Source organism: Diceros bicornis, chromosome 14 (assembly GCF_020826845.1).
Source record: "Diceros bicornis minor isolate mBicDic1 chromosome 14, mDicBic1.mat.cur, whole genome shotgun sequence".
Classification (NCBI taxonomy): domain Eukaryota; kingdom Metazoa; phylum Chordata; class Mammalia; order Perissodactyla; family Rhinocerotidae; genus Diceros; species Diceros bicornis.
This window is the reverse complement of record NC_080753.1, coordinates 53773281-53799184: the sequence shown is the minus strand read 5'-3', so window position 1 is coordinate 53799184 and position 25904 is coordinate 53773281. Positions and strand designations below refer to the sequence as shown.

The 25904-nt window shown below is 40.2% G+C and overlaps 1 protein-coding gene across 5 annotated transcripts in view; it reads left to right on the top strand.

Moving 5' to 3' along the window:
- The window catches only part of PHACTR1 (phosphatase and actin regulator 1), a 520877-nt gene that overhangs the window by 256768 nt on the left and 238205 nt on the right, over positions 1-25904 (top strand). The window contains exon 1 of one of the 5 annotated variants that reach the window (XM_058555253.1): positions 24718-25052. The exons of 2 other annotated variants lie outside the window; for them this stretch is intronic. In XM_058555253.1, the coding sequence (XP_058411236.1) occupies positions 24800-25052 (253 nt within the window). In that variant the 5' untranslated portion in view covers positions 24718-24799. Of the gene's footprint in view, positions 1-24717; positions 25053-25904 lie in introns of those variants that run through there. 2 more of the 5 variants (XM_058555254.1, XM_058555250.1) reach the window with 2 other exon arrangements.

The following is a 25904-nucleotide window of genomic DNA, read 5'->3' as shown; positions in this document are numbered from 1 at the left end:
TTTCTAAATATTTTTTGTATTATTGCTGGAAAGAGAATGGGGTAATGTTGCTTGCACAACTAAGTAGCTTATTTCATAAGGAAAAAGCAAACCTTCCAATTCTGGATCTATAACACTGGAATATCCCCTGATCATAGTTTCAGAACATGTGCTTAATAAATAGGAAGCCCATGGAGATGTTTATAGCACATTCATGTTAATGTAAGAACAGAATTTGACCAAGAGGAAATAACTAAAATAGTCATTTTGGGTTTGAAACTTCTGATTTACAAGTTCTGGAACTAGTTCTATATTTGGCAAAAGCCAGGTTGTCCCTTAAATTAATGTCAGCTAAACCACAGTATATACAATTGAAATTTTGTCCAACTGAAACCACTTAAAATTGAATTTTCATCAATAGAACATGAAGTTTGTCAGCATTATCTTCATTCTAAGATGATATTTTAAGAAGCACTTTGAAAAATACTCTGTTTATTGGCTCTCTAATTCACACATGAGTACCATAAATTGTCTCAATAATCCAAATTTTCCTATGGTGTAGATTTCCTCTGCAGGTAAAAATCTAAACCTAAGGTCTTACCTCCAAATGAGAAATTAACCTGCAGAGAGTAGATATTTGACTTTTTGCAAGCTCAAAGCAGCAGGTACAGGTTTAAAATGGATTGCGAGTAGATATAATTGGATCTCCTGTATTCTAGCAAGTGGCTCTCTTAATTTTCATTCCAATGAAAGACCAAGTTCATTTGTATTGAAATGGGGCTACTGTTTACACTGAACATTCTGCTTCATCAGAAGTTTGTGAAGTGCTACAAATTAAATTATATATATATATGAAAATTTTTCATATTTTATTAAAAATGCTATTAACTTCTCTGTGTGTGTGTGTATATATAATTATATATATACACATATATATAATTACACAATAGGAACTTCTATTATTGCTCACTTCTAAGCTATCCTCCTCTGGTGTTCCAAAAAAGTATCTTTTAATATGATCACTACTTTTTTTTTTTTTTTTTTGGTGAGGAAGATTGGCAGTGAGCTAACATCGGTGCCAATCTTCCTCTTTTTGCTTGAGGAAGATTGGCCCTGAGCTAACATCTGTGCCAGTCTTCTTCCACTTTGTATGTGGGTCACCACCACAGCATGGCTTGATGAGTGGTGTAGGTCCACACCCAGGATCCAAACCCATGAACCTGAGCCACCAAAGTGGAGCGCACTGAACTTAACCACTATGCCACTGGGCTGGCCGCTATGATCACTACTTTTGATTTTGTGATTTGATAAACATTAACCAGGTTATACCTTTCATTTATAGAATATTAGCTAAAATTAGTTTCTAAATATTTTTGTACATATCAATATGTATATGTATATATGTATGTGTATATATATATGTATATATATATAGGGAGGTTAATAGCATTTTTCATAAAAGCTAAAACCTAGAAACAACTCAATGTCCATCAAGAATAGAATGGATAAATAAATTATGATATAATCATACAATGGTATACTACATAGCAATAGAAATAGCAAACTACAATCATATAGATGAATCCCACAAATGTTGTATTGAGCAAAAGAAGCTAGAATACCTATTGTATGATTCAATTTATATAAAGTTCAAAAATATTCACAGTTAAATTATACTGTTAGAAACAACTTACCCTGAACTGGGGAGGAGGGTGTGGTTAGTGATTGGGAGGAGGCATCAGCAGGGGCTTCTGAGGTGCTGGCAAAGTGATATCTTTATCTGAATAATATCTGCATGGATATTCCTGGGACCTTGTAGTGATGAAGTACACAGTTGTATATTATGGAGCTGGATACTGGATTGGCTGGAATCTGTTCCAGACCTTTCATTCCTAATTGGGAAATACTTCTATTGTAAAAGATATGATATTCTGGAAACATAGATAAAATCGACAAGTATTCATGGAGTGCTATGTGTATATTACTATGGAACTTAAAAATGACATATAAGTATGGTTTCAGTCTTCAACTCACTAGGTGAGAAGCAATAAGTACTAGTACTATGGATGTATTCATTAATCACCTAGCCTTTTTTTATAATTTTATTTTAATTAATTAATTAATTAATTAATTTTTTGGTGAGGAAGATTGGCCCTGAGCCAACATCTGTTGCCAATCTTCCTCTTTTTACTTGAGGAAGATTGTCACTGAGCTAACATCTGTGGCAATCTTCCTCTTTTTACTTGAGGAAGATTGTCACTGAGCTAACATCTGTGCCAGTCTTCCTGTATTTTGTAAGTGGGTCACCACCACAGCATGTGGTGTAGGTCTGCACCTGAGATCCGAACCCGTGAACCTGGGCTGCCGAAGCAGAGCATGCCGAACTTAACCACTAGGCTGTGGGGCCGGCCCCCCCAGCCTTTTTCTAATGTAGCTCTGTGCGGATAGTGTGCTAAAGATACAGGGATGGATAAAACACTCCTTGCGTCAGAGAGCTCCCAGTCCCAGTCTTGCTGGGGTGATGGGTGTGTGTGCATAGTGCCTATATGACATGTGTACGTGCATGCCAAGTACCATGATGCCAGTATATTAGAAACCCATGGAAGACTGGGGGTGGGGGAACAGGATTACTCTTACCTGTGAGGATGGGATTTAAGGAGAGCTTCACGGGTGAGGTGCTATTTGGACAGTTCTTGATTTGTGCTTATTTGAGAGAACCTAGTAGGACAATATAGTTCAGAGGGAACAATGTGAGTAAAGATGTGAAAGGGCATGGTTTGGTGGGAAACACATCTGAAGGACACCTACCAAGAGGCAAATTGGGCTGCCTCGGAGTGGTGGATTTTTCCTACTTCTTTATATAAGACTATCATTTACACATTTTCTACAATAAGAATGTACTGTATTTGCAGTCAGAAAAATATATATGTATATATGATTTTAAAAGGAATGTAGTTTGGATTATTATGACCATAGCCAATAATCTATTGTGATGAGGTTAAGAAGGATCCAGAATCCTAAAGATTTCGACTTTATTCTATAGATAAATGGGAGATAAAAAAGGTCTTTTTACAGAAGAGTCACATTATCAATTGAAACAACTGGAGAACAATTCAGAACACTATTTGAATCCGCTCAAAAATGTGCTACATATCCAACATGTCAGAGAAGAAAATAGCACTGTGGACCAGAATGTTAGTGATAGGCTGTATGGAAAGACATGGGATTGGAGCTCATCTTGGAAAGATCTGTAATATTTAGATAGAGAATAAAGCAGGGGAGAGGACATTGTTTGTAGGCTGAAGCAAAGTGTGAGCAAAAGCAAAGTAATGAGGACAAATGTTTCTTTTTGGAAATAATGAGATCTGGGGATGCATAGGTGAAATCATGGCAGACTAAGACAGCTTCTATTTCCGGAAGGGAGGTTTTGGACTGGATGGTGTAAGCCAGGGGAGATTTCAAGCAGGAGAATGATGGGATAAAAATAGTTCTTGAATAAATAAAGTTCATTCGGTAGTGGTGTTCAGGGAGATGTGGTGGGAGAAGTACTAATAGTCTCCATGTGGGGTGATGAGCATGGAAGCAGTAGGAACGAAGCGGCAGAGACAGCACATTTTAAAAACTCAATTGAATGGGTAAAGATTGGCTAGAGACTGAATGAGAAGAAAGAGTTAATGGTGCTTCCAGGGTAGAACAGAATTCTAAAGTCCTGAAGATAACTATAAATGGCCATAGAACCCCATTCACATGAAAACAGCAACACCAATCCCCATCATGAGGGCATGAATGTCATGAATTTTTCTAGCAATTGTTCTGGACTGGACTAGCCACTCACATTCTCCTGCTAAGGCCCCTCAGTGGCCCATGGTGGTCTTTTATAAAAGGGTTGGTCAGCCTATGGCCATGGGAAAAAGCAAACCTATCTGATAACAGGGGCACACCTCCAACTCTAACCTTCCACATACCATGTGACAGCCAACTAAGGTAATCAATGTGAATTAATATTGGAAATTAAATGGTTTGGGCTCCACTTGTAGTACATACTGGTGGGCAAAAGACATAGGGAATAAAGGCACCGTTTCCTTCAGCACTTCTTAAAGAAAGGAGGAATTGTCATAAGCAATTACAGATTAAAGAGTCTTCATCCAGACTGATTGCTGTGGATGACCTAGAAATCATCTCTGAGTATTGTGTGCCACAAAGTCACATCACACAGATCAGCAATTACCACGGGTAGGTAGCAAAAGGGTGTGAAAAGTGCTTGGATGCCATATTAAATATTCATAATGAAGTATTGAAGCAGAAAGTTCTCCTTTGATCCTTGGTTACAGAATTATCAACAATGCTGGTAGGGGTGATGCATTATGAATGCATGTGAATGATATGTCCGTCAGACAATCATAGAAAACCAGCACCAAGATGCAAAATGATAATATTTGCAAAGTATTTAAGCATCCTTTTATTCCTTGGTCTTATCTCCCCACTGTGTAGGGTATACCTTCCCTCTTTTTAGATAAGAAATCTAAAAAGATTGCTGAGAGTTTAAGCCATTTGGTGGGAAAAAGTCTGAGTTGGTGAAGAGAGTCATGTTCAAATTTTGGGGACCAGGGATGCATCAATTAACCAGTCTGTTTTGCTTTCTTTTCCTCTGAAGTAAAAGAGCCTACCCATCTCACAGGGTGTTTGAGAGGATCAAAGAGATAATGGATGTGAAAGCAGGGTTCAAATGCAAGATCCCATCAGTGTGACTAGAATGTAAAGCTCCCATACATTTCTGAGCTTTGTAGAGCCCACTGAGGAATATTGATCCCCTAGAACAATATGCTTCTTGCTCTACCTGCTGCTGCAACAAAGGTTTAAAAAGGTAACTGCTGTTTTTAACCACTCAGAATGAATATTTAACATGGTATCACAGTGCCTGTCATAGAGCTTTGTGCCCACTGCAAGGTAATTAGCGACTAGCATAAGGAATACTACTACATAAGGTGAATGAATTCATTCATTCATTTTCCAAACATCACTGCTATTCCATCATGTGTCCAGGCTCTGCAGACACAAAGAAACACAAGGTATATTTGCTTTCCATAGAGTCTCAAAGCCTACGGGGGCGGGGTGTGGGGGGAGATAGGGAGGTGGAGAGAGATGACCACATAGTCACAAAGCCAAGTGAGAGCTGAGGCATGAAGAAAATGCTGTGGGAGCACAGAGGGAAGAGTGAAGAACTCTGCCTACTCTGCCTGCGTAGGCAGTAAAGTCTCATCCAGGAGATGACACCTGAGCTGCAGGTCATACCAGTGTCTGGCAGACCAGCTAGATAGGATATTGGGATTGTGGGCTGTTTACAGCAATGTAACCTTGGGGTTGCTGACTCAGGTCCTGCATTTCAAGACACTCCCCTCAGCCCCTCAGCCCCCCAGCCCCCATTTTGGAGCAGTTTTCTTGAAATTTTCTAAGGCCTCTAAGGTGCCTGGGACAGGAGGGGTTGTAGCCGTTTGAGTGGGGAGCCCTGGACCAGGACCAGAACCCATGTGGGCCTTTTTCGGGTATTCTCCAACCCTCTAACTCCATCCCACCCCATGCCCGGCATGTGAGGTTGATCAGATGCCCCCAGGAGCTCAGAACTCCCACCTCTGGCTTGGTTGGGGGCCCTGTGGCCTGTCCCTCGTTCCAGGAGGGTGGCCTGCCTAGCAGGTGGTTCCCACCGGCCAGCAAGCTCTTTCTGTTGTAAATCAGTTGAGATCAGTGCTGATTTGGAATGACTCGAATTGGTTCTGTAGACAAGGACCCTGCACCCTCTAGGGACGGCTGTGGTTTGCAGGCAGGAGCGTGTGTCTCCACAGGACTGCCCCACCGTGGAAAATTTTCCACTCACAGAGCTGACCGGCAAGTCAGCGCTTGGTAATTACAACAGCTCATTCCGTTACAGCAGAAATACCTGTCCCACAGAATGCTTCCTAAAGAGGCCAGCTATACAGAAAGTTAGTCTTCTGCCGTTGCTCTGATTTCAGTAAAAATATTCCCTTATGCTCTTTGGTTTATTCTCTGACACGGTCTTGTTTCTACACCTTTTTCTTCCTCTGAAACAAAACAAAACAATTATAACTGAAGAACTCAACCTACCTCATCAGCATTTTGTTGCCGTATGCAGCTGGCTGGCCCTGGAGGTATAAGCTGAAGCCTGGATGACGAGGCACATTGTCAAAAGTGGCCAGCACACTGTGGTGGGCACCGGGGAGGAAATGGACTTAATTAGATGAACTGTCATGTTGGGGTGGAGGGAGGGGAATCATGTGAACGATATTTGCTAAATACACTTCATTAAAAGCTTGCTCAGGATCTCAGATAATGAAAATATCAAGTATTCAATGTGATAAACTTTACAAATTTCACATCAGAATACATGGCCTTACTCAACTGTGGCATTGACATAACTATATTTCTGTGTGTGTGTGTTTACTATTAAGAAAGATATTTCGATCCTAATTAGTATCTGCTATTCTTTTACATCCAAAATCCACTGACAATGCATGCATTGTTATTTTCCATGTTCAAAAGGTAAACAACTGACTCAAAGTAAGTTGATGAAAAGGACGAGTTAGGTCAATAAAAGACAAGGCTTTTTTTCCTTCTTTCTCCCTCCTCCAGTTCCCTGCCCGAATCCCCCAGTGACACATGTTGAAGGACAAATCAGAGGGCCCTCCTCTTGCACTGTAAGCAACTTGAAAATGCAGCACTCCAGTATTTCTAAGAAACTGAAGATCTAGAAAGATATTAATTAAGTTGTCAAAAAGCTTCTTGCCTCATTTCAGTGCACTGCATAACTAGGTAGCCAGAAGCTATATATAGCCTCTGAGTGCTATTCTTGGGCCTTAATATAGTTTTAATTATTTAATTTAAACAATGCTTCAAACAGTGAGGAAAAAAACTGTTGAAGACCAAGTCAGAACAATCAGGTACCACTGACGTCTCCAAGTGTTTCATTCCAGTCCTCCTTAGTCTCTAACACTTACCTGTGTCTTGGAAATATTCTACATCATGCTGCAAGCGACAAGTTGTAGGGAACTCTTTAGTAGATGTCAAACTCACCCAAATTAAAGCCATCTGTTCATTCATTCATCCAATGTTTACCGAGCTTCTATTTACCAAGTGCCAGGTCTATGCTAGAAGCTGGGAGAGCAGAGCAGAGCAGAGCAAAATGATGAGTAATAAACTGTGGTTCTTGCCTTGGAGACACTTACTGACCAGTGAGGGAGATAAACATGTAGAAACACAATTAGAAGGATTTTCAGCAGCACAGTCAGCTGAACTGATGTTCCCATGGGGTGCCTGACCTGGATATACACTCTAGACACTGATGGCTGTAGTTTCAATGCCCAGTTCAGGGACAAGAGATGTGGCCTTGGCCTTGCTTAAGAGAATGAGCTAAGACACTGCTTAGGGAAGGCTTGTCAGGCATCTGCCCATGTTTAAACCTGGAAATAGGAAAATAAAAACAAAAAACTCTGCCGGTAAGGGCAGGGAAGTAGCAAGGGAGCCTGAAGCTCTGGGGATCTGCGTAGAGGCAGGAAAGCCCCTGGGAGAAATTGAAACTGCAAGCCTGTGCCACTCTTTGTGTTGGATTCAAATTTATACTGCTGATAGGATTCAGGAATCCCAGCACTAAAGGTGAACATAAGGTTTTTTTTTCCTGGGCCATTGGAATCACTAGGATACTGATAGAAGCAAATGCAAAATCACTGTAGAGGGAATGAAAAACCATCCTGTTGAGCATAAATTCACAATGAAAAAGTCCAAATCACATGAAGAAATAGACCACAGTAAGGAGAGTCAGCAGATGCAACAAAGGAAGAACTAGAAATAAGAGAAAAATCTAAAGGTTATTATAAAATACAGATGCTTACAATAAGAAAATTAAAGAAGAAATATAAGCCATCGTGAAAGAAGAGACCACTATGAAAAGCAAACAAAAGACAGACTAGAAAAGGAAACAAATGCAACAACTAGAAATGAGAAATAGTCTTTGAAATTAAACACTAAGTGTTTGGATTAAATAGCAGAGTGGACACAGCCAAAGAGAGAATTAACAAACTGGAGGATCTAAGGAAATCACTCAGGGTGAAGCCTAGAGAGATAATAAGAAGAAAACTATGATGTATTAAGAGACATGGAAGATAATAACAATAAGGATACCTAACACTTGTTAAGTCCTTAATGTATACCAGGCCCTGTTCACATTGCTTCTCTATATTAACTCATTCAAGCCTTATAACAACCGTCTGGGGTAGATACTATTACTAGTCCCAATTTTGCAGATGAGAAAACTCATGTAGAGAGAAGTTAAGTGATGGGAAACAGGAGGGAGGAGGGATCTGGGCACCTTCTTCCCAAAGAACTGCTCTAGGACCCCATTTTTCCATGCCAACTTGGGATCCATCTGCACTCTCTCTTTTTGGCTTATCATGAAGCAGTAGCCAGTGCAGTAATGCATTATTTAGCATCACTTCCCATCCCATCTTGCCTTACTCCTCCCATTTATCACTCTTATAGCTCTGGCTTTGTACCCTCGAGATAAATCGTTAGCAGTTAATTGATATCTGTCATAATAGATCATTAATAAATACTATAAATTAGTGAATTAAGAGAGTATTATAAGCACACTATTTAAAAACATGGAGGTAAATACCTTAAGGAATAGTTCCCTGCAAAAAGTTGAAAATTATTATCTCTGGGGAAAGTAAGATTATTACTTTTAGCACTATTTAAAATTTTAAACGATTTACATGCATTTCTTGGATAATAATAGTTAAAATATGTAAGATTGATGCTGAACTAAAGATGTTTTCAGACAGACCATAAGTTTACTATGCATAGACCTCAGTAAATGAATTAATCACATATTATTCAGAAAGAAAGAAATTGAACCAAGAAAGAAAGAGTGGGATTCAAGAAGCAGACATGAAGTTGACAAATATGTTCATAAAACTAAAACAAAAACAAAAACGATGGAATTTTTTAAAATAAGGGGGATGACAAGCAAGGTAGAACTAAAAGCAAGCCTACAATAATGTGGAAGATGGAGAAGGGTGATCATATTTGAGCATTCTAGGGTTGTTCAGGAAATACTGGCCAGATAGATAAGGCCAGAATATGTTGAAGTTTGAATGGTTACTGTAAAGAAAATAGATATAAAACATATAACTTCCAAACTAGCAGAAAGGAAAAAAGAAATAAAGAAAACTCTATCAATCAGAGACCAAGAGGAGCAAAGACAAATAGAAAACCAGAATAATATGATACAAATGAGTCACAATAATTGTAAATAGATTAAACTTCCCTGCAAAAAGTTAGAGAAAAAACAATGATATAATATGCAAATATCAACCAAAAGAAAACTTGCATACCAATATTACTATCAAATAAAATAGATTTTAAAGCCAACAACATTATTAAAGATAAGGAAAATTGATACTTAATGATGAAGGGAATATTTCATAGGATGATATAAAAAAATCTAACAAAATAGCCTTCAAATATAAAAAAGATAAGTAATCAGAATTATAAGGAAAAATTGACTAATCCAAAATTATAAATGGAGATTTTTAAACACACTTTTCTCAGTAAGTAATAGATCAGCAACTTAGTAAGTAGAGTGGAGATTTGAACAACTCGTCTAACATGTTTTATTTAATGTACACATTCAACAATTGGAGACTACATGTACTTTGAAATAATATATAGACCATTTAAAAAATTAGTTAGAAGCTGGATCATAAAAAAGTCAATAATTCCAAACTATTGATATCATACAAAGCATTTTCTCTAAAATGCAATAAAGCTATAAGTAAAAACTAACATGTTACACGATACATATGTTTGGAATTAAATATCTTAAGAAATTCATAGGTCAAAAATATATCATAATGAAATTATGAAGTATTTAGAACTAAACAATAATTTAAAACTACTTAGAAAATAAATGGGATTTGCAAGAAGTGCTTACAGGGAAATTTGTAGCCTTAAGTGCATATATTAGAAAATAATTAATATTTAAAATTAATGAGTCACAATCAATCAAGAAGTAAGAAAGGATACAACAGAGCTAGTCCAAAGAATGAAGAAGGAAAATATAGAAATAAGAGATGAACTTAATGGAAACGAACACCAAGATACAATAGAAGACTCAAAAACAAACAAAACAAAAGCTAGTGTTTTGAAAATATTAATAAAATAGGCAAATCTCTGGCAAGATTCATCAAGAACAAAGGAAAAGGAGGCACATTAAAAGAATATTAGAGGGGCATAGTTAACAGATAATTTTTAAAGATCTTAAGGGAATATTATGATCAACTTTTTGCAAGTAAATTTGAAAACTTAGATAAAATGGAGAATTTTCCAGATAAACTATAAATTACCAATATTGACTAAAGAAGCAATAGAAAACCAAAATCTCTGCAATTTCTAAAGAAATTGAATCCACGATAAACAAAAAAGTCTGCTAACCAAAAATCATTAGTCCCAGAAGGTTTTGCTGGTGAGTTTTATGAACATTCAAAATGGGTTACGTTTAAGTTATATAAGCTGTTCTAGAGAATACAGATGGAACCTCTATCTCATACAAACTGTTCAAAGAAGTAGAAAAAGAAGGAATATAACCTTTGGTATAAAGGCTGGACAGGCACCATATGAGAGGGAAATTTTATAAACCAATTTAACTTATTAACATAAATGCAGAAAGTCCTAAACAGGGGGCCCAGTGGTGTAGTGGTTAAGTTCGTGTGCGCCACTTTGGTGGCCCAGAGTTCCCGGGTAGGGATCTCCAACGTGGACCTACACACCGCTTGTCAAGCCATGCTGTGGTGGCATCCCATATACAAAATAGAGGAAGACTGGTACGGATGTTAGCTCAGGGCCAATCTTCCTCACCAAAAAAAAAAAAAAATCCTAAACACAATGTTTGAAACCAAAGCCAGCAAGCTATTTAAAAGTATGATATCAAGGCCAATTAGAATTATTCCAAGAATGTAAGGTTGGTTTAACCTAGGAAGTCTATTTAGGATTTCACCACATTATTATATCATAGGAAAAAAAACAATGATTATCTCAATAGATACATAAAACGCATTCAGTGTAACTCAATACATTGAAATATGACAAAAGTAGCTTTATAAATCAATGGGGAAAGAATGTACTATTTAATAAACAGTACTCAGAAAAAATGTCTCTCCATATTGAAAAAAATAAAATGGGATTTCTAGCCCATATCATATATAAAAACAAATTCTACATGAATTTGCATAAAGACCTAAATATGTAAAGCAAAGCTTTGAAACTTTTAAAAGAGAATATAGGTGACGGTTGTATAACCTCATCATAGGAAACAATTTCTTTAAAAGTCCAAAAACAGAACAAAACATAAACAACTGATAAAAATGGACAAAAATATAGCAAGCAAATTGCAGAAGAAGAAATCTGAATACCTAACAGGTAATCAGGATATAGCAATTAATCACACCCAGCATACTGAAAACAATTAAAATATTGGTAATACCAAGTGATGATGAAGTGGAAAGGGCAACTTACATACACTGTTGATGAGATGGTAATTGCTACAATCAGTTTGAGAGCTATCTGTTAATATCTGGTTAAGTTAAAGATGTGCATATCCTATGACAGCTATTCCCATTCTAGTTATATTCCTTAGAGAAACTATTGCACAAGAGCATGAAAGAGAACTTTATCAGGATGCTCACTGAGAACTGTTTGTAATTGCCAAAAACTTAGATACCAACTAAATAACCCTCATGAGGGGATTCATGAATAAGTTGTGATATAATCCTAAAACGGAATACTAATACAACAGGAAATATGAATGGACTAGATTTACATGAATCAACATGCAATAACCTTAAAACATAATGTTGAATTAAATGTAGATATTACAACATGATTCTTAAAATGTAATACCACTTATGTACCTTTGAAACCCACGAAGCAATATTATATAATGCTTGCAAATGCATACATATATGGTAAAAGTATAAAAACATAGATGAGATACACAAACATCAACTTCAGTATAGTAGTTCCCCCTGGGAAACGGGATGGGAAAAGGGTGGATTGGTGGTCTTTGGCTATATCTGTAATTTTTATTCCTTTATATTCTTTTTAAAGTGCTAAAGCAACTAGGACACGATGTGAACATTTTTAAACCTGAATAATGCACACATGAATAGTAGTCACTATCTTTTTCTACATCTTTGAAATATATCATAAATAAAAACAATATTTGCGGGATGTTACAATAAATGTTCAATTAGCAGTACCTTCCAAGGGGGCACTGAGGACTGAGCAGGTAGTTCTGTCTGCCCAAGTGTGCTGGGGGAGCCTTTGAAAATGGCACTCTTAATGCTACAATATGAAGAATGAGAAAGAGGCTCCTGGGAGAGAAGGGGACAGTCTTCCAGATGAGGAAATAACATGTGGGAAGCCATGACAAGGCATGGTATCGTGGGAACTGTGAGTCACCTGTAGTAGCTATCCATGAAGTGATAGGAGATATGCAAGGTGGTGGAAAATGTGGCTACAGAGGAAGATTAGGCCAGTCTTGGCTCTAGGTCAAGATCTGATATCTTAGAAAGGTTAAACGCTCATTGAAAACTCTTGCTTCTATCTAGACTGTCATTTTCCTTTTCCAACACAATCAGTTCTTTATATTTCTTTCCTCCTGGAGACACTCTTCTAATAGTTGCAATTTAACATCTATTAGAGTTACAGAATTGCATTTTTGGAAAGACTTTTGCAATCATCTACTAGTCCAATTCCCTCATTTTATCCACCAAAGAATATATTGATCACTTTGAGGGCAAACTCTTCTGAAAGTTTTTGTCTTTGCAATCCAAGTTAACTCAGTTGGCTTTCTAGAAGAATTGATTCCTAGGAAAGATTTATGAGGGAACCAGGGAAAAGACTGTGTCCAGAGAAGTTCTTCATTGTTAGAAAATTTCATGAAAGTAATACTATGATATATACAGATGGGTGCTTAATAAATTACAAATTATTTTGATGGATTCTTAATTATGAAAATTAATAAAAGAAGTCTCTTTAATTCATTTTCTGAAGAATGAGGTGGGGAGCCATCTCATCCCACCCTCAACTTTGGGGATTTTTATCATAAATGAGAGAAGCATTAAGATGAAGAACGTATAAGGCTTGGTCACTGTATGCAGAAGATGAAGAAGTGGTCATAGATAGCACAGAGGATTCAAGTCCAGGTGACTAGGAGGAATGGGAGACCTGGGAAGGAGCAACAGTTTGCCCATGGAGACAAGAAGAATGGTTTGGAGCCAGACTGTTGAATTGCGGAATATGACTACATATTCTACATCAATTTGATTCATGCCTCTCCCCCAGCTCCACCACTTGCATTTGCTGAGATAAACATAATCAGGTCTTTCCCAAGGATTCTCTGTAGTGTTTTGAAAAACAGTTTCTACCACTAAAGTACAATCTCTTCCTTTTCTTGATTGAACTCCACCTCTCAAGAAGAATTTGGCAGAAAAGTGAAATCCAATAAATTGTGTGCCCTCACTTTGGGGAAATGATCTCTTGTTTCTGATCTTCACTCCTCCATCTCACTTTGGTTTGAAACTTTTCTGTTTCCTCATCGTCCAGGTCATGCTTGAGCCATAGGTAAATCAGAACGTCCATGAAGAATTCCTCTAGTGTATAAGACAACCATCACTGGAGATTTCTGTCCAGGGGATACTGACAGGTGATTAGTGTGGACAGTAGCATCAATCTCGATTTGAAGATGAAGATTTTATTGACTCATTCATTCTTTCCTCCAACAATTAGTGATCTCACCGGTTCTGGGCAGTCTCTTCATGTTATCAAACTTATGCTTGTATTTATAATGAACACCCAAAGCTATACATTTGCAGGTAACAGACCCTTTCTTTCCTGGGTTACTGATCTTTTACCTCTTATATGCAGTTTTGAGCTAAGGTCATTTTGGAGAACACAGCAGCACATGGCTCATCTCTTTTAGCAAATAATACAGTGTCCCAGGTAAAGCAAAAATGCCTGCTATATTAGCTCAGCCATCCAGTTTCTTTCTTGACCTGGCAAAATGCCGCCATAAACTACAAAGCATTATATACATTTCTGCTTACTGTTGTTGTTAGTTGCAAATTATTTATTTATAGGAAAATAGCTCAGCTCTCTCTTTATTCCAATATTACACGTGGAAATCTCTCGTTATTTACATGTTAACAAAACCTGAGAAAAAATTTAAGCAGAAAGCATATCCTATGATTATTGTGTGTCTCCTAGATTACTTGCATGCTTAAAAGCACAGTAACACAAATGACAAAGCTTGTCTCAGTTTGAAAGTATATCTAAGATTGAAGCAATGTCAACTATCAGTCGACAATGCTCAACTGTCAAAAACTAAGCTTAGTTTTGCCAGTGCCTGCCTTGGGATTTTACTCTAAATGAATTTAATGATGGGCAATAGTTCCCAAACTGTGTATAAAATGTTCTAAACAACTCACAGTTGACTTAATATGCAGCATTTAAGAAAAATTAGCAGATCCTAATATATAAACACGCTAGTATGCCCTGTATGGGCTCATGAACATATTAGCAGGAAAGCTTTATGAGTCATGCTGATAATTCATATGTGTTAATGCCTTTGAGCATGTCTGACAACTTTTAACTTTTGAATGTCAGGTTCAGGCTATGGAGCAATATCTATACCTTTTTCTTTTAAGCAAAACAGGAGTGTTTTATTTTTAAGGTAAAGTTGAGATTAGGATTTAGAAGACTGAAAGGCTTCTTTGCCTTTAAGGAATTGACAGATTTTGGGAGCACTAGCCTGAGAAGGCATGATTGCCTTCCTGAAATCAGGGGATCTTAACCTGGGGGCTCTGGATCTCCCTGACATATTGCCAATTTTGGAAAAGGAAGAGAAAAGGAGTCTGGAAAAGGGACTTCACATAGTTAAAACTTTCGCAAGATTTGCTTTGAATAGTTTCCATATTCATTAGGTTGGGTAAAATATAAAAATATGTTGATCTAATGTCCATAGTGTCTGAATGTTTCCTTAATTTTTTATCATAATCACACATTTTCTAAGAATTGATCATTTTTGTCAAGGCTTAATAATTCTGTTTTTTCACCTGCTGAGTTTCAAGAAAAAAGGCATGTTTTAAAATGTTTTTAAAAATAAATTACTTACAAGATTTGGGAATGAAAGAATGTTCATTTCAGTACTTTTTTTTTCAAAGGAAAGGTAAATTTACTTCCAATGTAAATGGGTAGATGTTAACAAATACAACAGATTTGCGCTTCATCTTTGGGAAGTCCTCCAGGAATTTCTTCCTAGGTTGACTTGGAAAGATTTTGCCCTTCACTATAGCCTCTTTCCCATGTGCACATTTCTGGACAGCAGCATGATATAGTGGAGAGTGACTGTGTCTGAATGGAGAATGGCCTGCATGCGTTTCAGATCTGGGCTCTGCTTTGTCCACCCAGTACAGCTTTCTGCAACTCCCTTCACCTCTCTGTCTTCTTCCTTGTCAGGTGGTGGTCAGAACACCTCAAATCTTGGAAGTGTTGTGAGGATTAAATGATAATTTTTTTGTGTATGAGCAAGAGTGGCCCTGAGTTAACAGCTGTTGCCAATCTTCCTCTTTTTGCTTGAGGAAGGTGGTCCCTGAGCTAACATCTGTGCCAGTCTTCCTCTATTTTGTATGTGGGACGTCTCCACGGCATGGCTTGATGACCAGCGTGTAGGTCCGTGCCTGGGATCTGAACCTGCAAACCCCAGGCTGCCGAAGCGGAGCATGCAAACTTAACAACTACGCCACTGTGCCAACCCCAAATGATAATTTTTTTTAGTTAAAAATATAAAATATAGGGGGGCCAGCCCCATGGCCTAGTGGTTAAGTTCAGCGTGTTCTGCTTCGGCAGTCCAGGTTTGGATCCCGGGCGCAGATCTATACTACTTGTTGGCCGCCATGCTGTGGCGGTGACCCACATACAAAATAGAGGAGGACTGGCACGGATGTTAGCTCAGGGTGAATCTTCCTCAGCAGGAAAAAATATATATATATATGTATATAAAATATATGTAAAATATACATTATATGAAATTTAATTTTAAATATAACATTTAATATATTATTATGTAAATATGTTTTACAAATAAATATATATAAATAAAAATATTTAATGTATTTATTAGTAGAAAGCCCAGCAGAGTTTCTCAAACATACTGGCGGCTCACCAAGTGATATGTTACGCTCTGCCTGCCCCCAACAGTGGACTGTCTTTCCCTGCAAACTCATCATTGTTACCCTGAGTGGATTTTTAGAGTATATCCTTATCTATCTACACATGTGTATCTATTCTTCTGCTCTTAAATTCCAATGGTACACTCTAATATGATCTCTCTTTAGCCTCCTCTTAGCTTTTTAATTTACCTTCCCATTCCTCTAAATATTCCTTTTACATGTAAGACGGCTACAAAGTGTTGTTATAATTTATGTGGAAAAGCTCTATTGACATATAGTGTATAAAAATACATATAGTTCCTCCTCAGCACGGCTTCTTTACTGTAAAAATCTGTCTGGAAGCCCCGCAGATCCCAGGATCCTGGCGTGTTGGGACCAGGAGTAAAACTGGGTTTGTTAGAAGCAGAGATATTCCTTTGATCACTGACTTCACAAGTCTTAGAGCATACTGTAACGTTTTCCTCTGTGAATAAGACCATCTTATTTTCCGTGGAAGACAGAATGTGCGTGTCACACACTTATACACCTGCAATACCCACGTAAACTCTCCCTATAGCTGACGACTCACAGCTACACACACAGTTATGTTTCATGTAGAACTCAGATTCTCACACTTGGAAAAGGGCCAATCTCCATTTCTTGCCAATGTTACATTATCATATTACCTTGTTCCTGCACCTGCTCTACAAACACAATTGTAATTTTGTCCTAATGGCCAATTATCATTAGCTGATCGTGAGCTTTTGTTAAACAGCCCTGAGGGGCTCACCACACCGTAGATACAACCCCAGCCCTGAAAGGATAACATCAGTGAGTAACAACTTCGGTCTGTTTTCAAGATTGAAAAGGCAGGGATCTGCCAATAGGGATGATAGATAAGAACTTGTGCATCCTATTTTTACCCCTGTTCTCTTTACCACCAGCAGCTACGCTCTGCGTGGCAGGCAAGGTTTCTGTGTCCTCTGCCTGTAGTCTGTAACCTTTCTTGGTTGCGTTTCATGATGCCATATGTTTCTGTCCTAAAATAGTACTGAGGGTCCTTTGAAGAAGAACTATCTAGCAGCTCTCTGCATGTCAGTGGGATGGTTGGAGAAGGAAAGGTGTGCTTTGCATTAAACATATTTGGGCTCAGATTTCTAGTTGGTGAAATGCTAATTGTGTAACCTGGGAAATTGATTTAATCTTATTGAGCTTGTTTCCTAAAGTATAAAATGGAAATAATAGTTCCATCTTATGATGTTGGTGTGATAACTAAATAAGGTGATCCATACACACCTATTTGTTGTCGTTGTATTGGTTAATAGGCTAGATTAATCTGCAGTAAAAACAACTTCAAAATTTCAGTAGCTTCAAACAACAGAAGTTCATTTGTCATACTACATGCCCCTTGTGGGTCAGCAGGTAGGTTGACTCACTCCAGAACCCAAAAGGAAGCAGCAGCCACTATCTTGAACTTCAGCTCATCACTTGTAGATCAGAACTGGTCATCTGGTTCCATCCACCATAGGGGATCTAGATGTACAAACTACAGTCCTACTATGTACCTGAAGATAGTGAATCAGAAATATTTGGAGAACAATATTAATGCTTACAACATTTGTCTTACAAAAATGAGATCATAATATAGTCAGTTCTCCGAATATTAATTTTCTCATTAACAATACATTGTGGAAATCCTTCCAAGCCAGCTTGTTTAGATATAACTCATTATTTTTAGTGGCATCATGCTATAAATATACCATAATTTATGCAGCAATTTCTTTATTGATAAACTTTATTTTATTTTATTGCAATATAAACACACTTAATAACATCTTTATTTTCTGGTGCTTTTATTTCTATAAGATAAATATCCAGAAGTATCTAAATCTGCTAAAATTAACTTGTTTCAAAAAAGAAAACATAAGGCTATGGTTATAAGGCTATAATTCTCATTTTAAATGGGATTTATAATTTGGAGCAAAATTTAAAGAAACTAAATACTTTGGAACAACAAACTTCTTACTTACTAATCTTTAACAGTTCTCAACCTCTACCTAACCTATTCTCTCTTTTTCCCTGGATATGAGCAGACATACTTGATCCCCAATTTTTTAACTTAGACTGAGAGCCTTCCTTGGATTATGACAATACAGACTTTAAAGATGCTTGACATAACAAGACCTTGCAGAAATTTTCCTGCTAGACCTGATCTTCTTTCCATCACAGTCACAAAAATTATATTCACTCTGAAAACATGGCCTCTGATGGAGAAGTTCCTCTTATTTGGACTTAAGAACTAGACCATTCCCATTCTCTTCCTATCCGTGGCAATGCAAAAAGAGAAAGAAACATTCCAAAATTACACTGCAATCAAGAAGCTACAGTTCACTCCTGATGATTTTCCCTCAATCACCTCTGTCTCCACCTGTTTTGTCTAAATGCTTCCAATCTTCCCTTCTCATCAGGTTGCAATCTGCTAAGTGTTTGCAGAACAGTTTGCTCAGAACAATCCCTCAGTAAGCATAATTATCACAAGCCTAGAAGTAAAATTGCTTTTTATTCAAAGTTTCAGGAGGGAAAAAAACAAGGAAACTCTTAACTAAAATTAAAAGAAAACCCACAAAAAACTGCTCACATCATTTAGATGTCTCAACTATATATATATTTGGTGAGGAAGATTGGCCCTGAGCTAATATCTGTTGCCAATCTTCCTCTTCTTTGTATGTGGGATGCTGACACAGCATGGCTTGACCAGCAGTGTGTAGGTCTGTGGCCTGGAGCTGAACCCGAAAACCCCGGGTCACCAAAGTAGAGCACACAAACTTAACCACTATGCCCCTGGGCCAGCCCCTCAACTACATTTTTAAGAACTCAAGTTCTAAAAACAGAGATATGAAATTGTTTCTTCAAACCTACTGTCCACTGACTTCTCCCTGGCTCTTATACCAAAAACTTGCCAGATTGGATTAAGAAATATTATGGGAAAAGCTAAGGCCAAAAGAACTTTTGTTATAGGCTCCAAAACACAGTTTGAAGGAAAACACTGTGGTAAAAAGCCCTTCTTTTAGGAGAATAAAAGCTTGCCAATTATATAGCTGGTTTCTAACCTTTTATCTGCAGGAGTGACATTCAAAAATATTTAATAACTACACTTGCAAGAGTCAGAAAGGATACTCAACCTATTAGAACAGATGTCATCCATAAATAATCCATACAGCTGTATCATTGCACAAAGGCTGCATGTGAGCTCTCCTGACGCATCACTGAATTGCCTAAAGAATTTCCACTGGCCTCCCGTAGCAAGCTCTGATCATGTTTCCTTGCTCAGAATGTAAATGCATTATACTAAATATGAAAAAGCCTGGAAGCTATATCCCCCTCTTAATAACGGTCTACTTCCATTCCATTCCATACTTCCATTCCAGCATCCGTGAAAATAAAAACAAAAACACAAACACAAAAACAACACACATACACAGAAGTAGCAGTAGCATAGCACAATTCTGTGTTCATGAACCATTTGGAAGTAATTTTTAACCCTGTTCTTAAAATTTGCACTTTGTAGATTGGCTTACAGTTCTGGTTTTAACGTATTACACATTTAGATCAAACTTAAAAAAAAAAACCAGATGCTATTGTTATATTAGAAATATAACATATTATTAATATTTAGGGAGTGTATTAGTTTTTTAGGGCTGCTGAAACAAATTACCACAAAGTTGGTGGCTTAAGACAACACATATTAATCCTCTCACAGTTCTGCAGACCAGAAATCCAAATTTAAGGTGTTGGCAGGGCCGCCATCTCTCTAGAGGCTCCTGGGGAGATCCCATTCCTTGTCTTCTTCCAGCTTCTGGTGACTGTTGGCATTCCTGTGACTGCATCGCCCCACTCTGCCTCCATCTTCACATTGCCCTCTCCTCTCCTGCCTGTGTCTTCCCCTGTCTCTGTCTCTCTCCTCTGTGTCTCTTTTATAAGGACACTTGTCATTGGATTTAGGGCCCACCCAGATAATCCAGGATGATCTCCTCATCGCAAGATCCTTAATTACACCTGCAAAGAACCTTTTTCCAACTAAAGTCACATTCACACATTCAAGAATTTGACAGGGACATATCTTTTGGTGGTGCCACCATTCAACGCACCAGGGGGAGGATAGGAACAAGAAAGGAGGATAGGAACAGACAGAAACAAGAGGAAAAGGTAATGGATAGCTTGAATTTAAATCAAAGAAAAAATATTGAGGAAGAAAAAAATCTTTTCTTACATCAAATATGTGTAGTGATATTTATCTAAGTACCCCTCTTTGAGTGGTCCTACTGCATTGCCTTGTATTGACATTAACATTTTGTGTTTCTACTCTATCTTTTTGATAAGAGTTAAAGCACTATATGAGCATTTCCAAATTTCTACCCTTAACTTTGATTTTGACTTTTCTTTAAGCCTAATAACTGTTGAGCATTAAAAATAAGGTGGGGCATAGAGGAGCAGAAACCAGAACAAAATCTCAGTTCCAAGTTGATGGCACAGTTTCTGACATTCAGACTTAGGGAATTTCATTTGCAGTTCCCTTCACATCATCATAATGGTGGTGTCTTCTGGAAAGCCCAGTTTTCACAGAGTGCCTTGCTGGGTGTAACAGCCTTGCCCAGCTAATGACCACCCTTGACCACCCTGTCCCCCGACCATGAACTTCTAGCTTATGTGCTTGCATTCTCCCCACACTGCTACCACCATAGTCACCACCCCTCCTCCCCAAACTGCTTCAGCTCAACTTTCCCAGGGAACTGCTCGTCCATCAGCTCCATCTCTTCCACATTAATCACGGCCCAACTCCCTCTACACACGGCTCCCACTCAGATATTAAATGCATATTTCTCCATGGCTGCTCCTACTTACAAACATGCACACGTGTTTTCAGCTCAGTGTGCTCTGCTATTCTTATCTGTCCTTCCATTGAGTGCATCTGCTCTCCTATTAAATTGTAAGCTCCGTGAGATCGGGGGTCCTATCTGTTATTTTACTTCGGAACCAAAATGTGCATTCCACTGGTAGGCAAGTAACACTGTTATTGGGCTGATTCCTAGTAGGTGCTTCTCAAACCTTAATCTGCCTCTGAATCACCTGGAGGTCTTGTTAAAATGCAGATTCTGGAGTAGAGCTTGAGGTGCTGTGTTTCTCCCAAGCTCCCATGGAACCAGGACCTGCTGGTCTGTGGGATCACACTTTGAGTAGCAAGGTCTTAGGGCCCCAAACGAGTTTCAAGGAGGGGATCTACCAGTTAAGTGTATCCTAAAGAGGGGATAGGAACGACACTGCCATGCAGCTAAGCGACACTGAGTGATCACAGGGGACTATTCCCATTTAGATCATCTGGGTAAAAATCCCATGCAGGCTACATAGGCCCTATGTTGAGAACCTCTGTTATAAGTGGTAGAATGCTCTGGACTATCCTTTCCTTCGGTGTTTCCCTCCTTCCTTTTAAAGGTGAAAAAAAAGTCCCACAATATTTTTTTTTCAAGAATGCTGTAGGTTGACCATTTTCTTCCATTATTAATGCAGGGAGATGATTATCAACAGCGGCAATAGAGCTGAGCCATAATTACAAGGATTGTAATTAAACATAGGCTTGTCTTGTGGGATGAGACAAACACACTCTGTGTAAGACATCTCTTGGCATCAAGAGCTCTAGCACGTTACAGTAATGGGCATCAGAAGAAGTCTTCACTGAGTTAGCATTCAGGATACAGAGCAGGGTTGAGAAGAAATGCCAGATGTCTGTGCACACCTGCCCTGCTGCCTGCTGCGGGTCAGAGGAAAGGTGGTGCCAGAAGCCACCAGACACAGCCATCTTCTTCCAAACTGCTGCCAGCACTAAGGTACAGTCCATCCTGGTCCCCTCTCCACCCACTTTCTGTTGTAATAATAGGAGATAGTGCTTCTCAGCTTCCAAATTCAGTCTGAGACACTAAAATGCGTACATCTTCTAAGAGCAGCATGATCTAATAGAACTTTCAGCTATGTTGGAAATGTTCTACCATCCAATACAGTAGCCCTGTCTAATACAGTAGCCACTAGGTACATGTGACTATTGGGCACTTGAACTGTGGCCAGTGAATCTGAGAGACTGAAACTTAATTTTCATCAGTTTAAGTGTGAAGAGCCACATGTGGCTAGTAGACACCATATTGGACAGCACAGTTAGAAGCTGAAAACTCAGGGAAGACAGTATAGGAAGATGGATCACCAAACAAGGGAGTAGCTCTCTGTGGTACAGCTTAATTTTTTTACACACTTACCGTGAATACAGAGCCCCCACAGCTACGGGGCATCACCTTTAATATTTGAGCCTAAGCTGTTGGTCCTGTCAGTGTTCTCTATGCTACAACCCCACTTGGCCAATTAAAATAGAGACACCCAGAGCCCTTAGTCTGGTCTGGTATTCAATGAGTGAATAAAAGATGGCAGCGGGCTCAGTTGTTTTAATAAGACCATATGGGGTTTATGCGGGTCTACTGTTCTGACCTGTGAGACAGAGAGTAAAGTGGAAAAGGCATGCAATTTAAAAAAACTCACTTAAGAAAAGATGTAATTTTTTCTTTTTCAGAAGAGAGTTAAGACATGATACAGTTTGGGGGAGGGATCTGAGGATTAGAAAAAGAGAATAATAAATGTTTGCCCATAACACAATGCAGTAAATTCCCTCATACACTGCACCAGTGTAACACATGGGTCCTTTGCCATCTCTAAGATAAGGCTTATAATTAACCAGGGACCGAGTGACATGCATCTGACATGAGCAGACACAGTGAGATTTACCTGTGGCTGGTTTGGTTGGTAATCCAGGCGAGAAGGAAGGGGTCCCTGAGGACCACGATGGGCACCCAGAGAGACTTGGTTTTGATCTAATTAAAGAGAGCACAACTCCAACATTCAAATTCCACTTCAATGCCTGACATCTCCTTCTGGAGCAGGCTATGGCGGCTGGACACCCAATGTTCCCAACTACAGAAGGCAAATGAAACTGAGTGTGCTGATTTGGGCAGAATATTTTGCAGGTGAGAAATAGTATAAATGACAGAGTGGTAGAATTGCATATTATAACACAGTAATTTAATATCCCCAGTGGAGTGTTGACCCTCTTCCCTGTGAGGTGAACTGTACAAGCAGAATTTGCCCAGTTGGAGGAGGGACTAGCAGTGACCTGCCCTTTGTGGAAGGGGCAGTCACGGGGGATTATGAAATTAATTTGGGGGAAGTTCCTGGAAACAATAGGTGGTGAGAGTACATCCTTTAACTGACACTATTTCAGTAGGCAGGAAAAGAAGGGGAGGGTTGTGGCTCACAGGGAATGGGGTGTGGTCGGAAGGCAATAGCTGGGAGTCAGACACACCTGGCTGTAAACACCCATTTCATCACGTATGCTTTGCATCAGGATCACCTGGGGAGCTTGTTAAAGCTACAGACTCCTGGGCCCTACACTGACCTACTAAACCAGAATCTCAGGGCTGGGGGCCCCCAAGTCTCTGTTTTTTAAATAAGCACTCGAGGCAATCGTGATGTGTCTTTTCCAAGCCTTAGCTCTCTAAAAGGTGATGTAGGATTCACAATATCTGTGTCAGGATTATTGTGTAGACATAGTGTGATTTTTTTTTAAAAAGTGCAGAAGACAAAAGGCTCACTAACTTGTTGCTGTTATTATTAAGCGATGGATTTGCCTTATTGAAGACACTGTTCTTTCTTTGGAAATCTCGACAGATGTCACTTGCCTTGCTAAGCCTAGTCACTGTGCTAAGACAGCTGGGGAATCTTTGGCCAAATTAGCTGGGATCCCAAAGTTGCGAGTTGTTGTTCCTGAGTGTTGATAAAAGCAGCCTCTTCTGTTCCTTTTTACTCTAAGCTTCAGTGACACTGGTGTAAGGTCCCCTTCAGGCTGGGGAATTGCTATTGAGGGTGAAAACATCAATTATGCTGTAACAGGTTGTCGGCTCCAGGAAAAGTCAAGGGCTGTGGGTTGAACCCACGAGAGAATGGTAATTTGTTCTGGCCCCAGAGAGGCACTTGCAACCCGAGGGCTCCCAGCGCAGCTGCCCTCAGTGCGGGACCTCTCGCTTTCACGGCTGGCCATGTGAGGCTTGAAGAAAAGGGGGAGGGGGAGGCTGGCGTTCCGCCCTGCGCTCGACAGCGAGTGAAGGTAGCTGCAAATCCGGCGGGCGCAATTGCTGGTGCTGAGATTTACGGAGGGGCGGGGCTGCCAGGGGAGGATGTGCACGTGAGGCTGCGGGCGGGGCGGGAGTGGAGCATCTCAGGTAGGACCGAGGAGTGCTTTCCGGAAACCCTCCTCCGGCCGCGGAATTCGGATTGGCTCGGTCGACGAGGTCAAGACCCTTTCAGCGCCTTCTCCTGACCCGCCCCGCCGTGGTCGCGTTGCTGTAGAGACGCGGGGGCGGGGCGGGGCGGGGGCATGCTGGCCAGGCGGCGGGGCGCGAGTGGCAGCGCGCGGGGGCCGGAGCAGCGCCCGGCCCGGGGCGCCCGGGGGCCGGATGGCGGAGCCCACGCGCGCCGCGGAGCCGGGGAGGTTTGCGCTCCGCTTGCCGCGCTGCAGGGAGGGCGCGGTGCCAGGCGCGAGCGCCCAGAGACCCAAAAAGAAAGCTTTTTATTTGCTGAGGATGAAGCCCCTGAAGGAGCCCGCCCCCAACAACAACAACAACGTGTCCTTTGTGATCCATTGTCAACTAGGCAAGGAGATCAAACACATTTGCAGCAACTGCAGTCGGGGGGAGGACGCCCGGGACGGTGAGTGCCGGGGCCCGTCGTGGCGGCGGCGAGCGCGGGAGGCGGGGAGGTGGCTCTGCCAGTCCCCAGTGTGGGAGCACCGCCGGCATCTCTGCCTGGAGAACTGCGGGGACATGCGCCCTTTTTCTAGGCGTGACCCGCCTGCCCGGCACTTTGCAGAGTGCCGCCCAGAGCCAAACCTGGACCGCATCCGTGCATATACCATTGATGTATATGCTCCCCCAAATGGGGGGTTTGAAACAGTTAAAGGGACAACTCTGGCATTTTCTTTGGGAAGGTGGGGTTTTAGGGGATTTGTCTGGGGCAACACTATTAGCTTTAACAAGATTGTTACACCTGCTCTCTGGGTTTCTTAGCTGTTCTCCTGTCCTTGCGTTATGATGGGATACAGGCTTTGCTGGGCTGCATTACAGGTGTGGGCTTCAGGAGGGTTCACTTTGGAGAGGTCGTTTGGCCTCGGCTCCAGCGCCCAGCGCCCTGGAGACTTGTGGAGTTGTTGAATGATGTCTGTATAGAGTAAAACATGGCCGTGATTTTTGGAGTGCCGCTCCTGGCCCCTTTGGAATGATGCCTAAAGGCTAAAATGTGGGAGATGGGGGAGGGGGTGTGCAGCGGCTTTTTCCAGGTAAGCGTGTGCGAGCCAAAGAGCTCCCCCAAATCCCATCTGAAGTGGGGCGGTGAAAGCGTGCCGGGCTGCCAGCGACTCTGGGCAGAAGGGGCCAAGAACGAGGGCCGGCTCGCGCGGACCAGCTGGAAGACTCTGCAGATGTGGACGCGCCTGGGTGGCGGTGCATTTCGCAGGAGCCTCCCGGCGGTTCCGAAGCGGCTCACAGAGCCAACGCCGGAGGCCCA